Source organism: Microcaecilia unicolor, chromosome 1, assembly GCF_901765095.1.
Source record: "Microcaecilia unicolor chromosome 1, aMicUni1.1, whole genome shotgun sequence".
Classification (NCBI taxonomy): Eukaryota; Metazoa; Chordata; class Amphibia; order Gymnophiona; family Siphonopidae; genus Microcaecilia; species Microcaecilia unicolor.
Genome location: NC_044031.1, coordinates 294883671 through 294902398, shown reverse-complemented (window position 1 = coordinate 294902398; position 18728 = coordinate 294883671). Strand labels below are relative to the sequence as shown.

Here is an 18728-nt window from a genome sequence, read left to right as displayed (position 1 = left end):
AAAGGGGCACGAAATTAAGCTACAAAGTAGTAAATTTAAAACAAATCAGAGAAAATATTTCTTCACTCAACGTGTATTTAAGCTCTGGAATTCGTTGCCAGAGAGTGTAGTAAAAGCAGTTAGCTTAGCGGGGTTTCAAAAGGTTTGGATTGGCTTCCTAAAGGAAAAAGTCCATAGGCCATTATTAAAATGAACTTGGGGAAAATCCACTGCTTATTTCTAGGATAAGCAGCATACAATTTATTGTACTTTTTGGGGATCTTGCCAGGTACTTGTGACCTGGATTGGCCACTGTTGGAAACAGTGCCTTCGGTCTGTCCCAGTATGGTAATACTGTACTTATAGAATAAAGGGGGCTTTGTGTGTAAATTTAGATGGGGCACTTGCACACACCTAAATTTACGTGTGACCCCTGCGCTTAAGCGCTATTCTATAAACCATGCTTAAGCATTATTTTTCCATGCCTATTTATAGGTGCAATTTATAGAATGTATTCCTATAGTGGCTAACTGGTGCTATTTAGCCGGCTATCTGTGAATGTTCAAGCGCTGGTCCTACCTTTGGCCACTACAAAATTAACTGGTCAATGCTGAGTATTCCCTTAGCCAGTTAAGTTTGAGCCAGCCAAAAAAAAAAAACATGGATATTCAATGTTGGTCACCGGAAATGACCCAACATTGAATATCTGGGGCCAGAGCTGATCGCAGCACTTATACAGACTTCCTCCTGCAATCTGAATATCGGGCCTCTCGTCCTTAACCCTCACTCCCCCTCAGTTTGGGTAGAGAAGCTAGTCAAGATATGTAATTAGGTATAAAAAGGGGCCCTTTTACTAAGGTCCGTACAATGCACATCAGATTGGAACTACCGCCCAACTACCGCATGCCCCGAGCAGTAATTCCATTTTTGACGCGCATCCAAAATACGCAGTAGAAATTTTCTACCACATGGCACTTACCCAGCGGTAATCGGCAGTGTATGCGCGCTAACGATTACCGCCCGGTTAGCACATAAGACCTTATCTGTGGCAGTAAGGTCTCATGCCGAAAATGGATGCACACTGGTTTTAATTTTGCCGCATGTCCATTTTCGGTCTAAAAAAAAAAGGCCTTTTTAGCAGGTGCACTGAAAAATGGACCTGCGCACGTCCAAAACACACGCCTACACCAGCACAGGCCATTTTCAGTGCACCTTAGTAAAAGACCCCCTTAGAGAGCTCAGGTAACAAAGCTAGGTTTCTTAGCAGGTTATTATGATATAAAGGTATTTTCATATACATTCCACTTGATTCTCAGCACTGATGTATTTGATATATGTCTGTATAAAGCAAGAATGGTGTACTTCCCCCCCCCCCCCCCCCCCCACACACACACAAATCCAACACATATTGTTTTGGTTGCCCTGTGTCTTACTACCCTTATTTTAATTATTGCAATGTTTGTAACTGTCTTAAGTACTGCATATTTGCCTGGTCAGCAGGAAACAAAATATGCAGTCTGCCAGTGACTCTTATCACATGTTAAAGATACTTAAGCATGGTCTGCTCGGACATATCTCAGAATGGAGACAAATCAACGTATTTAGAATTAACTTACAATGTAGGAAATGTTTGATGCAGACAATCTGAAAAATGTATATGATTTTTTTTCCAGGTGCGTATGTGCTTCAAGTGAAAGCTACAGATGCTGATGACCCTACATATGGGAATAGTGCAAGAGTGGTTTACAGTATTCTTCAGGGACAGCCTTACTTCTCCATTGATCCTAAGACAGGTAACTATCATTGATCCTCTAGCATTACTTGGAAATTTTTGTGAAACAAATAGGAGGAAATATTTTTTCACTCAAAGAATATTTAAGCTCTGGAACTTGCTGCTGGAGGATGTTCCTGGCGGTAATGTATTTATTTATTTGTAACGCTTATACCCTGCGCTTTCCCGCTTATTAGCAGGTTCACTGCGGCTTACATAGTATTTCAGGTTTACAAAATAACATAGAATGGATACAGCTGTAATTGGCAGCGTAGACACATTGACAAGTGCTGCATGAGTAATGTGACATAAGAGAAAGGGGGAGAACTACAACTTTTAATAGTAAAGCTGGGAGATGGGGGGGGGGGGGGTAGCACACAAGAAGGGAAATATGCAGTCCAGTTCGGTGCCCAGTACATTCAGAAGCAGAGATCTAGAACATGACTAATTGTAGGCATTAGTAAAGAGGAAAATTTTAAGATCTATTTTAAATTGTTGAAAGGACGATTGCAGTCTGAGATGCTGTAGTAACAAGTTCCAACACTCTGGACCTTGAGCAGAGAAATTGATCTCTTGAGGGTTATCTTAAACAATTTCTCTGAATGTAGGGACAGGGTTCAGGGTGGATCTAGGCTAAAAATCCACCTTTTGAGGCTGCTTTTAACTCCTAACTCCTATTCACTTTTCAGTACTCAAGTCTGTTTTATAATTCCCACCTAAGTAATTCTCTTATCACTTATTTGTCTTGTTTGTCTGTCTTGATTAGATTATAAGCTCTGTTGAGCAGGGACTGTCTCTTACATGTTCAGTGTACAGTACTGCATACGTCTAGTAGCACTATAGAAATGATAAGTAGTAGTAATATTCAGTGGAGATAACCATTCCTGGCCAGGGCCGCCGCCGCTGCCTACCCCGGGGAAGAATTGTCATCGCTGCTGCCCCCCCAAATCGTCACCTCTCACTACCCCTCCGCCTGCCCACCTGAAGTACCTTCGCTGGTCCCGCCAGCTGCAAGCAGTATGGATCCTTTCTCTGCCCAGCATTGCCGTCCCCTGCGACTGCTTTCCTCAGGTCGCACATGCTCAGTCTCAAAACTGAGCGTGCGTGGCCTGAGGGCCCAGCAGCTGCTAGTTTTCTCTCTCCCTCTCCTGGGACGTGATCACCCAGGTCCCGTCTGGAGCAAGAGAGAGAGAGAGACCCCTTTGCCGGGCCCCCTCTGGAGGCCTGAGCCAGGGGAATTTTGCCCCACCTGCCCGTCCCTCGGCAGCTATGTTCCTGGCTGGTTAACTAGTGCTGAATATCGGCCCAACAGTGTTACTTTCCGCACTTTCCTAGGCTTGTTTGGAAGGATGCAAAGAAGGTGAAAGTGATGAGAAATTGCAAAAGAAAGTGAATATGGATGTTTCTCTTTCTGTGGCTAAATTGTGAAGCTTGGTGGTGTTGTATGATCTGTTAATTGTGGACTGTCTAGGATTATATGGGAGTGATGGGGTCCACCTTTCTGAGACTGGTTTGGACATCTTTTTGTCCTCCATCCAGGGTTTATTGGAGACGTGTTCAACCTGTCTGGCTTCTGTCTCTGCTTTTGGTAGGGTCCCAGAAACCATTCCCCTTGGGATGGAGTGATTCAGGTGTTGAGTTGGGGATGGGACTTGACATACTGCCTTTCTGTGACTACAATCAAAGTGGTTTACATGTTATTTACAGGTACTTATTTTGTACCTGCGGCAATTGGGGGGGGGGGGGGGGTTAAGTAACTTATCCAGAGTCACAAGGAGCTGCAGTAAGAATCAAACCCAGTTCTTCTGGTTCTCAGGCCACTGCACTAACCACTAGGCTCCTCCACTCCTTGCCAATTTACTGTGGATAAAAGGGTTTGGTTTAGGTTCGGTACTGTCATGAATTCAGCAAGTTCAGACGGTTCCACAGACCTTGCTTGTGTGAGGGGTGAGGGGGTTGATCTATGTTGGAGACTGTTGTGATATGGTTAGTTCGATGCCATCTAACCAGTTACGGTTGTGACATTGAAATTGATAAATAGCTGTAAGATGGCTTTTGACATATGTTGGATATGGGGAATGGTATGGTATTTGTAAGTTCAAAAGTTTCAATAAAGCTGCGGCGGTTATTGCCACATGCCTAGTTGTTGTGTTTATTGAAGTGTAGCTTCAGAATTGGGAATGCAATTGCCAACGTTATATGATTCTGCTCTCCTTGCAACCTCTACTGTATATGGGACATATCTGGTTGTGGTTCGTGTCTTCTTAGAATAGGACTTTTCTGGATATCAAGTATGCATTTTCTTATTGTTGCGATATAGGGGGCTCTGTCATGGTTAAGTGAAGCTCTGCTGCTGTTCATGTTTCTTATCTGTTCCTGCATGGGTGGTAACTTTTCCTGTTTGTTTGGCAAGTACTATAGCCTTTAGTTGTATCCTTGATGGATGTGACAAATATTCTAACTGCTTATATTGAGGTGCACATTGTCATGAAGGTTGTTTTTGCCTTTGATGTCCTGGTACTGGCAATATATTTCTTGGATATCTGAGAGCATGCACACAGTTGAAAAGTGAATGTGTGGATCAATGCAGTTCTTCTTGTCTCTTCTTGATAACAGACTGAAGAGGATTACCTTTGCAAACTGGAATCAGTTATTGGGAGAGGTACAGAGCCTTGTGTTCCCATGAGGCGTTTATTTCTAGTTAAGTACGTAAGCGTTACCGCACTGGAACAGACCGGAGATCCATCAAGCCCAATATCCTGTTTCCAAAAGTGACCATTCCAGGTCAAAAGTTTAATTCATTTTCTCTTGTGTGAATGAAGGTGTATCTAGGGTTGCTGAATCAATAGTTTACACAACTTGTTTGTGTTTTTCAATTTCAGCCACTCTTTCCTGGGAATAAGCATTTCTCATCTTGATATCTGCCACTTGAGTACATGAGCTCTAATACATCACCTTTTTTGTTCTGTCTGCTGCAATTTGTAGGTTATTGCTCTGTGGCAGGATCTATTTGTTGGGTCTCAGGTGAACCTTGCTGTTTACTTTGAAATTGCATTATCTACCACTTTGTTGGGTTTATTTGCAGTGTCACGATGAGCTCTGCTCTACCTCCTACAAACGTGCTGCCATTGTCTGCCTCTTGGTAAGGTCTGGGGCTCAGGGGAGCTCTGTTTTGTTCTCTGAATGTGGATTATCTGTTCTCAGGCAAGGTTTGGTGAGTTGCAGGTGAATTCACTCCCTCCTTCTTTCTGGTCAGGCAGCTTTTTCCTTGCCTTGTTGCATCTTATATATTCTAATTTTACCACAACCTGTCAACTCACTTGCCAGCTACAAGTTCTGTAAAGAGAGATCACACTAGTTATTCTCTGTTGCTGTTGCTACTTAAAGAAAAGAGAATCTGAGTTGATAGGTCTGCTGTGAAACATGCATCTGCAGATCAGATCATGTGCCCTTCGCATTCAAATGATTTGGATCTGGTGAAGACTAATTTGTCTAGATCTATCCTATCATATAGTAATGTTACATGCCACTTCTTCTAAACCATAGCACGTCCTTGATTTAATTCTCCTGTCACCCAGTCAAAGAATTAAATCAAGGACGTGCTATGGACGTCATCTACTTAGATTTCAGCAAGGCTTTTGACACGGTTCCCCACAGGAGGCTCTTGAATAAACTAGAAGGGCTGAAGATAGGACCCGAAGTGGTGAACTGGATTAGGAACTGGTTGACGGGCAGACGCCAGAGGGTGGTGGTAAATGGAGTTCGCTCGGAGGAGGGAAAGGTGAGTAGTGGAGTGCCTCAGGGATCGGTGCTGGGGCCCATTCTGTTCAATATATTTGTGAGTGACATTGCTGAAGGGTTACAAGGTAAAGTTTTTTTTGCGGATGACACCAAGATTTGCAACAGAGTGGACACCCCGGAGGGAGTGGAAAACATGAAAAAAGATCTGAAGAAACTGGAAGAATGGTCTAACATTTGGCAATTAAAATTCAATGCGAAGAAATGCAAAGTGATGCACTTAGGGAGTAGAAATCCAAGGGAGGCGTATGTGTTAGGTGGGGAGAGCCTGATAGACACGGACGGGGAGAGGGATCTTGGGGTGATAGTATCTGAGGACCTGAAGGCGATGAAACAGTGCGACAAGGCGGTGGCCGTAGCGAGAAGGTTGCTAGGCTGTATAGAGAGAGGTGTGACCAGCAGAGGAAAGGAGGTTTTAATGCCCCTGTCAGATGAAAAATATATCTAAATAATTACTAGTGATTTTTTTTGCAGAGCATCATATTATCTTATGCGGTGCACCTTAATTTTTAATTAAAATGGTTACTGTGATTATGTGATAGTCACTTGCCTTTGCAAACTCAAAAGGGCAACCAAAACCATGTACAAGCAAAGCAACATAGCAAATGCAAAATTGAAACCAAATTGGACAACACACCAAAACCCACATAAATAAGTAACCTCCCTTAAAAAGCCACCAAAAGGAATCTATAAGTATAGTGGTCCGATGTTGATTTACTTATTTTGCATATCCACCTCACCATCGTATTCTGAGAAAAATGTTTATATTGGCAGGGAATTTCTTTACAGCAGGGGATGTTTCTGATGATCTAGTATAGGTTGAAAAAAAAAGTTTTTGTCTTCATGTGGCAAATAGAAAAAAAAAATCATACAATAAGGCAATGGATTGTGCTTTCGGAAGATATTATGGGCTTTTTTAACATTCCGTGCTAGCGGCTCCTGGTGCGGTAATGCCAACAAAGCCCATTCATTTCGAGGGTTCCATTGGCATTGCTTTGCGGGAACCGCTAGCTTGGCTTGATAAAAGAGGCCTTATATTATTGGGAGTAACAACTTTTGGGTCCTTATTTAAAGATATTTACCACTGAATATTTGCCTGAAAATATTTAAGGGCTAGTCCTGACATTTTTGGGTCTTCCTTGAAATGCTGTGGGGTCCTTTAACTAAGCTGTGGGAAAAAGGGCCCTGCGCTAGTGGCAGGGGCCATATTTCTGTGTGCCAGGGCCCTTTTTACCGCAGTGGTAAAAATGTTGTGCTGTAAGATAACTCTTACCGCGTGGCTATGCGGCAGGGAGCACTTCCCGCCACCCATTGAGATGGCGGTAAGGGCTCTAGTGGTAACCCGGTGGTAACTGGGCAGAGCGCATCGATGCCCAATTACCGCTGGGTTAGCACCACGTTGGGTCGGCGGTAGTTCTGGGGTAGCATGCGGTAAGCCTGTGTTGGGTTTAGCAGTGCCTTGTAAAACGACCCCTGTGTTTTTGAAGATCTTTGGACTCCCTCTCATTATTGGACGTGCCATCCCCTTTTCTCTACTCCATTAGCCTGTTTCTGCTACGTTCGTAGGGACTGTTGTTCCTCTACTTTTCGTGGTTGACTTCCTAATTTTGAATTTAAAACATGTTTCCTGCATAATTTATGGGATTTTTGTTTTCCATCCAGAAGCAACAGAAAGTCTTGGAAGGAAAACACTCAGTTTAAAAACTGTGTTAGTTTTACCTGATTTTTGTTTGGTCCTTAAATCTAGCTCTTGTGTAGAAATGTCTTGTCTTTGCTCAGTTATTTCTGAACAGTTCTAGGCTCATTGATACTATGGTGCAATTTTACTGTACTGTAATTTGGACTAATGTTAAAGAAATAAAATTGAGGATGTAATTAAATATTCGTCCTTCATTTGTTTTGTTCAAACAGCAAGTACAGTATCCCTCTGATTCTATAAAGGTCACCAAAAATTGCATGTGCAAATGTAGGTACTGCCCCAATTTGTGCTCGCAATTTAATAGAATTATGAGCCAATTAGTGCCAATAATTGTTTTTTAACAATTAGCACTAATTAGATTTAATTGGAGCTCATGGGACCCTTTTACAAAGGTGCATTAGCATTTAGATGCTCATAGGAATATTATGGATGTCTACAAAGATGGTGCACTAATTTTTAGTATGCGTTAAAAACGCTAGCACACCTTTGTAAAAGACCCACTATATGCATAAAGTTAGGCACTGGATCCGCACCTAAAATGTATGCAGGCTTGAAAGGGGAGATGTGGAAATAGGAGGGTCATAAGCATTTCAGAGCAGATCAGGAGCATTATTTTGAGTTACACACTTAATTATACAATAATGGTGCTTCACTTGTAAATTTAGGCACAAACATTTACACCACGTTTTTGTTGGTGCATATGGTTGCACCTAAATTTACTTGTGACCTATCCACTTAAGCATTATTCTATAAACCACACCGAACTGTAAGTGCGATGTATAGAAACCACTTAAGCATTTTTTTCAACACCCATTTTTTAAGACACCATTTATAGAATCTGACCTTATATGTACTAGGAATGTATTATTTCTCAGGGGTCTTAATTCATAGCTATGTACATATATTTCTTGTCTTTTATCCAAGGTGTGATCAGGACAGCTTTACCAAACATGGACAGAGAAGTCAAGGAACAATATCAAGTACTTATCCAGGCCAAGGACATGGGAGGACAGCTGGGAGGATTAGCTGGAACTACAACTGTCAACATCACACTGACTGATGTCAATGACAATCCACCAAGATTTCCCAAGAGTATGTTTTATGCTATGTAACCATCAGACAAGTACACTTTAATTTAGAATTCTGTTTGTGCGGCAGTGTACAAGGGTGTCTTTTTTTTTTTTTAAGCGGTTCCTACTTTTCTGCGTCTGCGACACGATTCTTGGCAATAAATCTTCAAAGTGAAGAATTATGCCTGTGCACAAAAAAAAGGGAAAAAGCATGCAAGTCAGTCTGCTTCCAGAGTTTTAAAACAGCACATATTTTACATGAAGATTTAGTAGTCTACAGCTTCAGGAAAGGGAAAAGCAAATCTTGTACAGAGCTGTGTTTCTGGCCCAACAAAAGTGGGATTAAAATGAAACAAAATTCTCAACACATTCACATGGAAAGTGATCTTATCTTGCATGCAGCTATAGATATCAACGTTAAGGAGCACAATCAGTAACAAATACTACATGGGCAGATGGTTTAGATTTGAGACTAACCACTGTTAACAGATGTGAGGAAAAACCTCCAGAAAGTAGCTTGAATTGAGATCAGCTGGAAAATGTAGGAAAGGAATTCTAAGCACTCCATGCAGGTTCTCCACCCTTTGCTTTTGGATTGGAACTACTGTTCTCTTCCCCCACTCCCATGCCTAAAAATGTGAAAGCCATTTAAGTTTTATTTGGAATGAAAATATTCTATACTTTTTTATTACACCCTCTTGTGGTGTAGGAATCCTCCATGTTTTTGAATGCAGAAGTTCATTCTAGGCATCCACCACACTTTCCATGAAGAATTATTTTCTGATGTTGCTTTTCAGTTTCCCTCCATTATCCAGATAAATTGCTTAGCCACCGCTACCCCTCGAAATTCAGCTACAGTATACAGGTAGTGCCACTGAATATCCTTACAGACGGCCTAAACACTATGTGGATCGTTTTAGTGCAGTCCGTGATTGGAGCAGCTAGTTATCTGGTGAGCGGTGATATTTAGACCATTACCCAGTCCGATTTGCTTGATCTTTAAGCAGAGGTGTGAAGGGGATGTAAGAGCCCCACCCAGAGCTAAAAAAGGGGGAATAAGTACTATTTGAGGAAAGTTTCTAGTGAGAGATTTGTGTTTGATGAGGAAGATCCCAGTTTGGAGGAGAATCTTTTGTAAGAATAGTCCCGTTCAAGCAACTAAGGGGCCCTGTTTACAAAACGCTCTACAGCATGGGGTTAGCATGTTTCAACACAGGATGTTTCTATGTGCTAAGCCTATATTTAAGGTGTCAGTATCTTAAGGGGTTTTAATGTTTTTTTCTCCAGGTCCCGTATACATTTTTCCATTAGCACATTATTGCAGGAGCAGGTACCACCTCCTATTTAGGAGGTGCTGTGTGCTTTTTTAAGTTTGTGTTATCCAGTTAGTGCACACTAACCAAAACACACTAGTTGTATAACGCTTCCATAGCACACCAACTCCTGAAAAACAAAAAAAAATAAGGGGTCCTTTTACTAAGGTGCACTGAAAAATGGCCTGCGTTAGTGTAGGTGCGGGTTTTGGGTGCGCGCATTTTTCCGCACGCCTGTAAAAAGGCCTTTTTGAAATTTTTGCCTAAAATGGACGTGCGGCAAAATCAAAATTGGCGGATGTCCATTTTGGGTCCGAGACCTTACCGCCAGTCATTGACCTAGCAGTAAAGTCTTACGCGGTAACCATGTGGTAATGACCTACGTGCATCAAATGCCACTTGGTGCGTGTCTGATACGCACTTCTGAAAATAAAAATTATTTTTGGACTCGCGCCAAAATTGAAATTACTGCAAGAGCCATACGGTAGCCGAGCGGTAATTCATTTTGATGTGCGTTGGGTGCATGTAGATGAGTATGTGGCTTAGTATAAGAGCCCCTAAGTAATGCACGATTAGCACGCACCTACAGGCAAATTGCCACAAATAGTCCTAAATATTAAAGAATTGTGAGGAACAAAAGATATCGTGTACAAATATGAAGAAGAGGACTATTTTAGTAATAGAAACAGATGGTATTTAATCAATACTGCACAATTATGCAGGATGGGGGAGGGGACCTATCTCAAATCAGTTGTCTAGGTTTGCACCAATTTAGAGTAAAGTTAGTTGAAGCACCTGAAAAAAAATTACATTCTTGATGAGTCTGTGACTTTCTTGGACCTTGAAAGTGAAATTCCTTCCCTACCTTCTTCCTGGCTGAAGACTGCCCCGGAGGTGAGACTGCATGATCCTAAGCACAATTGAGAGAGGATCGAGGAAAATAAATGCTTTTGTGCATACCCCTTGCACACACTGGGCCAGATTCAATATAAGGCTCCTAAAAAATCCACATGGTAAATATTTCTGCCTAAGTGTATTTTATAAGTGGCACGTAGATCTAGGCATAGTATATAGAATACACTTACTTGATGTCCCTATGTCTAAAACTATGCGCCTCCATTTACACCAATGAAAATGTGGCATAAATCAATGCGCGTAGATTTACCCACACTGGACCATATTCTGTAACTATGTGCGTAAATTTTGGAATGCCCACAAAATGTCCATTTCCTTGCCTAAAGCCATGCCCATTTTGAACTGCACATGTTAGAATTTAAATGCAGTTAATTACAGAATACATTTAGTGAGTTGTGCACATAAATTCTAATTATTGCCAATTAGTTCTCATTATTTTTAATGCCATTCTCCACGCTGATTAGCTTGTTGAGCCAATTAAGTTATGCACGTTGTTATAGAATACGCCTGAATGTTTGCGCTGATCTCTAGTCGAGCTATATAGAATCCAAGGGATTATGGTGTCCTCAAAGAAAGGGTTGCTATAAGATAGCCAAACAAGTTGATAGGGGACCAGCAAAAGCTAAGAGAATGCCTGAATGCATAGATAGTGAAATAGCCAAAAGGTGATCGTGCTCTGTACAAAAAGAAATAAAATTGCTGGGTTCAATTCTGGAATGCAAAATGTTAAAATTATATAAACTAGACATAGTTGGCAGAGGGCAGTTATCAAAATTATAAACAGTATTTAATATTAAACAGATGGAGACAGACTTAAAAATCTAAACATGTATAATCTTGAAGAAAGGAGAGCAGGAGAAATATGGCAGATGTGTTCAAATAATTCTGAGGAATGAATGTAGAGTGCAGTCCTCTTCAAATAGAAAATAATAGAAAATAGAACAAGAATTTACAGGAAGAGGGTGAACAGAGGATAATTCAAGGGTAATCTAAGGAATGTGTTTTCACAGACAGGGTGGTGGAGCCATGAAAGAATCTTCCAGTAGAGGTGGTAGAGACAAAAACAGTGTCAGAAAGCATGGGATGAGCTGCATGAGGCTCACGGTCCTTCTGTGCAGGCATATTCTTATTTCTTGGGACTGATATTCAAATAATTTACAGTATTCAGAAATTAACAGGACAAACACTACCTTGTCAAATATTGGGTCCACAGACTGGTTAACTTTTGTCTAGGCAATTTGGTTTCTGCCCACAAGTTAACCAGTTAAAAGACAGAGGACCAAGAGGCATGCCAGAAGGCATAATTACAATTTTTTTTGTTACATTTGTACCCCGCGCTTTCCCACTCATAGCAGGTTCAATGCGGCTTACATATTGTATACAGGTACTTATTTGTACCTGGGGCAATGGAGGGTTAAGTGCTTGCCCAGAGTCACTACTACTATAAATCGTACTACCAGTCGTACTATTTGGCTAACAATAAATGGCTAAGCCTGGTCATGTAATTACCTGTCTTAAAGTTAAGAAAGAAAGATCTCTGGTTAACTTTAGCAGAATGTATTCTGATCTTTCAACTTTTAAAGTTCCCTGGTTGTCTTGAACATAAAACATATACAGACAGGCTTATGAAGAGAGAGGAGGGAGAGAGGAGATATGATAGAGATGTTTAAAAATGTACAAGAAGTGAGCCTTTTTCAAATGAATGAAAACTCTGGAAGGAGGGGTCATACAATGACGTTAAGAGGAAATAGGCTTAGGAGGAATCTAAGAAAATATTCTTTCACGGAAAGGGTGGTGGAATCATAGAATGGCCTCCAGATGGAGGTCGTGGAGACGAGGACATGTGTCAGAACATAAGAAAGCTTGGGGCAGGCACGTGGGATCCCTTAGGAAAAGGAAGATTTAGTGGTTATGGAGGATGGGAAGACTGGATGGGCTATTTAGCCTTTATCTGCCGTTATGTTTCTATGTTTCTAAAGTTAATTGGATAAGTGGTGGGAGGCAGGGCTGGTGGTTGGGAGGTGGGGATAGTGCTGGGCAGACTTATACAGTCTGTGTCAGAGCCGGTGGTGGGAGGCAGGGCTGGTGGTTGGGAGGCGGGGATAGTGCTGGGCAGACTTATACGGTCTGTGCCCTGAAAAAGACAGGTACAAATCAAGGTAAGGTATAGACAAAAAATGGCACATGTGAGTTTATCTTGTTGGGCAGACTGGGTGGACCGTGCAGGTCTTTTTCTGCCATCATCTACTATGTTACTATTCAGGCATGCTCCACTGAATAGCAGCCCATGTTCCTGTGTATCTGTGATAGTCATGCTTGTAGCGTAGATTCTTCCCAAATCCCATACTGATTTATTTTCTTATAATGTTCATCATACAGGGCAATGTCAGAGTCATTTAGTGACAGTAAGTGCTAACACTGTTAACATCCATTAATTGTCACAACCTTAGCACGTGTTGTTATTAAATGACCCCATATATACATTAACGTCATTGTAATTAAAATATACACTTCTTGATGAATTTGATAATTTTGTTGTCTGTAATATGTTTTTATATCCAGTAACACAATGATTGTATTTAGCATATCTGAATTTAGATGCATTCAGAGAATAATCTTGCATTTGATTTTATTTTTCACAGTTGCTCATAAGTCGAGTTTTGAACACAGTGGAGTTCAAAATGAGGTTTTGTGTGGCAAAATGGCTAATGTTTCCTTTCCCTGCTCTACATAAAAGTAAATAATGAAAGCTTATCATGTCATCTTCTTTACTGAAGGGTGCATCTAACTTAATTGCACTATTCTATTACTGTATTTATTTAGTTTTTGCTCACACCTTTTTCAGTAGTAACTCAAGGTGAGTTACATTCAGGTACACTGGGTATTTCTCTGTCCCAGGAGGGCTCACAATCTAAGTTTGTACCTGAGGCAATGGAGGGTTAAGTGACTTGCCCAAGATCACAAGGAGCAGCAGTGGGATTTGAACTGGCCACCTCTGGATTGCAAGACCAGTGCTCTAACCACTCCTCCACTGTATTGCAATGATTCTAAGCTTTCATCTGCCACTCTTCATATGCATGAAAACTACACAGGGATATTGGAAAGGGGAAGAAGAGAACCCATCAAGAAAACAAGTTCATTCCCAAATCAAAATCTGGATCACACAACATAACAAGGAACCCTAGGTTATGCAGCTTGTAGGCCAACTCCCAATTCAGTTATGCAGCTTGTAAGCCAACTCCCAATTCGTAAAGCAACATAACAGAATTTATAGAATATATGGAGATACTCCTTTGAGAAGACTTAGGTTAAGTGTGCCTTTAAAAAGAAACACAGACTTCTCAGTTCAGGTACTGGGATTATTTTTCCATGTGTGTCAGTACTGTGTGAAGTATTGCATTATTAAATAGTCACTAGGCATGGGAAATGTAGTTCACTTGTTACAGTATTTACATTTTTGTTATGTAGCAAAATAGAAGCAAATTGTTTTCTTTCTTTTTGAGATGTCTGCATTCTTTTGGAAAGCAGCACCCATTACAATGACATATGTAGAGAGGGGTGCCAGGGTACAAATCCCATTTCTCTCACTGACACTCTTTGGGTTCTTGGGCAGGTCATTTCAGCCTCCATCACCTCATGTACCTCAGTGTAATTCAGGCTGCACTCTTGATAAAGGTAAGGAAGCAATCATCTAGGTTTCCATGCCTAAGTATAAATGACCAAGGAGAAAAGCTATTAAGGGTCAGTAAAATTAATCCTTATACAGAAACATGACCACTAGTGGTAACAGCACAAGATTACCACTAGGGATGCCATTTTGGATCACCAGGTACAGGGCCATGAGGCCCTCAGGGCCCTTTTACTAAGCAGTGGTAAGCCCACCAGTAACTACTACTGGGTTCTTGCAAGAGCCCGGCATTAGTTCCCACCCTAGCATATGCCATTTACGGTGCTACAAAAATATATCCTATTTTTGTAGCACCGGAGCTTAACTGGCAGTAATCTTGCAGCACTGTACGCTGCTCAGTTAGCGTGAAGTAAGGGTTGTCCACCAAAATGGCCATGCGGTAAGTGGTTCACTTGCCTGCACGGCCATTTCTTTTTCCCAAAAATGGACTACCTTTTACCCGCTGCGGTAAAAGGGGGCCTCAAGCTTCAGAAACACATGCTGAAGCCAGCGCAGGCCCCCTTTTACTGCAGCTTAGTAAAGGACTCCTCAATGAAAGAGGGGGTTCCTTAGGAGGTGAGGTAGGGGGCTGTGATTGGGGCCTTTATTCTTCAACCAGAGAGGCGCAAAAGGGCCACAGCAAAAGTCCAATAATCCAAAGAAAAAGCAGCCAGGTGAACCAGCTAGTGGCAACTGCAGTTTATTAATAGCAGTCTTCCAACACAAGGTGCGATATGCACTGTCCTAACAATAGGTGTCTCAAAAAACCACCCAACATGGTTTGTCAGAAACATCTACCTGCATTAGGGGCACATTGAATACTTAAGAAAAAGATCAGACCCACCTATAAATAATAATATAAATAATCAAAACATATACACAACAAGATTAATCCAGGACATTTTAAAAAGTAAAACGTCATCTTATAATAAAAGTCTGTTTACTATTTAGGAGTGGGTACATGCACACTAAAGGTGACAACTCTATAAACCAAAAGTAAAGAAGAAACAAAATAAAAGTATGTACCATCTGACCCCTTGAGATTTTTATGCCATTCTGTATCTTAAAAAACCAAATTAGCAGTTCCATAGTGTCTATATTGAATAGGGGGAAAAGTCTCAAGTGCTGCAGCAACAAATCACAATCATTGATTGCATGCAGAAAAAAGTCATTATAGACTGAAAACCCCCCGTAGATTATGTATATATTTTTTTAATTCTTTCCAATCTGATCATGCATCAAAATCTTTTATGGAGTCAAAAGATTAGTTAAACAAGTAAACTTATCTTTCTATTGTGAGCTCCAGCTTGCGTGCTGATTCCAAAGGTCCCGTTTCGCTATTCTTCTTCAGGGAACCATACCGCAAGACATCTATTAGTTGCTAATGCTGCAGTAAAAGAATTTTTATATATAGAGGTTCAGTGCATGAGTAATCAAAAGCAAATTAAAGTATACATCTAAATCATGTTTTATGCATTGTATAGTTACATCTATAGACACAATGGCCTCATTCTGTTACCTTCATGCTGGAGAACTCATTCACCCACTGACATCAGCGATATAGGGCAGTGTTGATTTTAAATATCCATTTACCCAATCCGTAGCTGACACGTCATTAGTGATGCCCAATTGTCAATCTAACAACTGCCTCCTAAATCAGCTGGTACTAACATCTATCTAAAGCAGCACCGTCATCTTATAATGAGTTAATTTAAAACTTTCACACCAAGAGTTCTGCAGAAATTACAGTTTCAAAAATTGTTTTTGCACAAACTCATTGAACATATTGATGAGTCCAACTAAAAAAAAAAAGATTCAAAAAATCTTTTAAAAATTCGATCATTCAAGAAGTAGATCATAAGTACATAAGCACTGCCACGCTGGGAAAAGACCAAAGGTCCATCAAGCCCAGCACTCTGTCTCCGACAGCGGCCAATCCAGGCCCCAAGAACCTGGCAAAAACCCAAAATTTAATAAAGATCAATGGACTTTTCCTTCAGGAATCTGTCCAGACCCCCTTTAAACTCAGCAAGGCCAGCTGCCGTCACTACCTTCTCCGGCAATGAGTTCCAGAGTCTAACCACATGCTGAGTAAAGAAAAACGTTCTTCAATTTGTTTTAAACCTACCACATTCTAATTTCATCTTGTGTCCCCTAGTTCTATTATTGTTAGAAAGCGTAAACAAACGCTTCACATCTGTCCGCTCTACCCCGCTCATTATTTTGTAGACCTCTATCATATCACCCCTCAGCCGCCTTTTCTCCAGGCTAAAGAGTCCTAGCCGTCTTATCCTCTCCTCATAAGGTAGTCGTCCCATCCCTTTTATCATTTTCGTCGCCCTTCTCTGCACCTTCTCCAATTCCTTTATATCTTTTTTGAGATGAGGCGACCAGAACTGAACACAATACTCCAGGTGCGGTTGCACCATGGAGCGATATAACGGCATTATAACATTCAAAAAATAGTTCAAAGAAAAGCAGCCTAGTGCATGGTCAAATTCAGACCATGCAGCTCCAAAGTGTTTAATCGATAAATCCATCTCTATTCCACTTGTAATAACCTCTTACTGCGGTCTCCACCGCGTATGTGTTTGTTCATGCAATGAATCAGCCAACATTTAAATGAATCAAAGCTGTGGTTAAAGTCTCTACAATGGGCTACTAAAGGCGCTCCTAATTTTGATGATGCAATGCATGACTTATGTTCACTTAATCGTCGGTTCCTATCAGTTTTACATATGTATAGAGAATGTAAAGAGACATTTGTGGTCAGATACCAGCAGGGTGGGGAAGAGGTGGCAGACATGATCCGAAGAAATTGGGACATTATTCAAGCCCATGATGTATTTAAAGATTCTGATCTACAAATAGCCTTTTCGAGGATCGCAATCTTAAAGAGATGTTATGTCCAGCCGACATAGTGCATAGATCCTTGCGGGTGAGCGGAGCACACAAAGTTTGTGGAGCATGCATTTTTTGTAATACTATGATTGAATGTGACAGCTACTGTAATCCTGTGGATGGCAAGGTCTACAAATTGAGGCATTTAACTAGGTGCAAATCAGACCATGTGATATATGTCCTACAATGTCCGTGTAACAAACTATACGTAGGTAAAACTGATAGGCGCTTAAACTTTGATTGATGACTTTTCTCAGCATGATGGAGTGTTTGTACCCCATCACAAAGGTCTTCAGCCAGGGAACTGACATAAGCAATCAACAGAACAAGGATAGCCCAGTGACAAAGCATGTGGAATAAAGCTGAGAAGAAAAAAACTTGAAAGCAGGAAGAGGCAGTCACTGGGCAGAGTTCTCAGGTCCTGAATCCATCCCTACTTAAGAGTGGGGGAGTAGCCTAGTGGTTAGTGCAGTGGACTTTGATCCTGGGGAACTGAGTTTGATTCCCACTGCAACTCCTTGTGACTCTGGGCAAGTCACTTAACCCTCCAAAATAAGTACCTGTATATAATATGTTAGCTTGTTTGATTGTAACCACAGAAAGGAGGTATATCAAGTTCCATCCCCTCTAACAAAAGAGCTTAAAAAGAGGCAAAGGGAATAAATGGGGAGGGAAGAGGACTGGCCAGGGACGCAGAGGAGAGATAAAGACCATGACAAGCAAGGCTAGTATAATTGGAAGGAATATCCAGAAAGTCAGAACCCGCAGTTAGATAAAGGGACTAATCATATGAAAAAGAGAAAAACCCAACTAGAAGAATTTATCTGGTGCTTGTGGTCATGTGATACTATTCAGAACAGTAAAAATGATTTGTAGGCCATGATGAAAATGCAAACTTTGAAGTACAATGACAGTCTCATTGTTTGGCTGTTTCAAATACGTGGCCTTGCTGACAACAATGGACTGAAGTACTTTCCATTCCATTTCCCAATTACCAAAAAGATATACAAGGAGATACAGAATGTGCAAAGGTAGTTACAAGAAAAATGAACATAACTCTCTCTCTCTCTCTCATTCTCCTTCTTTTTGTTAACGTGACAGGAAAATCTTGTTAAAAGCTTGCTTTAATGTATTCTATCCTCTCCTCAGTACGATCTGTACAGAGCACAGTTTGTTTATTAGCTTCTGTATTTATAATGTTTCCTTGTTGAAATAGCCCAATTGAGATGTTTCTGTTCTCCCAAGATAGATCTGGCAGATGATGGCCATATAATTACCGAGTATATCATCACATATCTTGCTTTGGTAGAGCTGAAGTTTGCTTCATGGCTTGGAATTAATCTGAATGGAACAACTTCACGGTTGCTGAATTGCATAAGTGATGAGATGCTAAGTCAAGAAAAGTCATCTAGTTTTAAAAAAAATCCCAGCTGAATAATGTGTAGTTCCTTGGATTTTATCTTAGAACCACACACATTAAAACCACTCACCATTCATTATGTGAAGATGGTCTTGTCTTACAAAGCTGAACTTCTACTTGCTAAAATGTGGTTTTTTTTTTTTAAAGAGAATAGCAATGCATCTTGTATCCTGTGCTCTAGTGCTATTGATGCAA

General features: G+C 40.9%; 1 protein-coding gene across 1 annotated transcript in view; it reads left to right on the top strand.

Moving 5' to 3' along the window:
- Window positions 1–1657: 1657 nt before the first annotated feature.
- LOC115472887 (cadherin-12-like) overlaps window positions 1658–18728 on the top strand; it is a 195481-nt gene continuing 178410 nt past the window's right edge. The window contains exons 1-2 of the mRNA XM_030207377.1: window positions 1658–1772; window positions 8172–8339. Coding sequence (XP_030063237.1) covers window positions 8198–8339 — 142 coding nt within the window. The 5' untranslated portion in view covers window positions 1658–1772; window positions 8172–8197. The remainder of the gene's footprint in view (window positions 1773–8171; window positions 8340–18728) is intronic.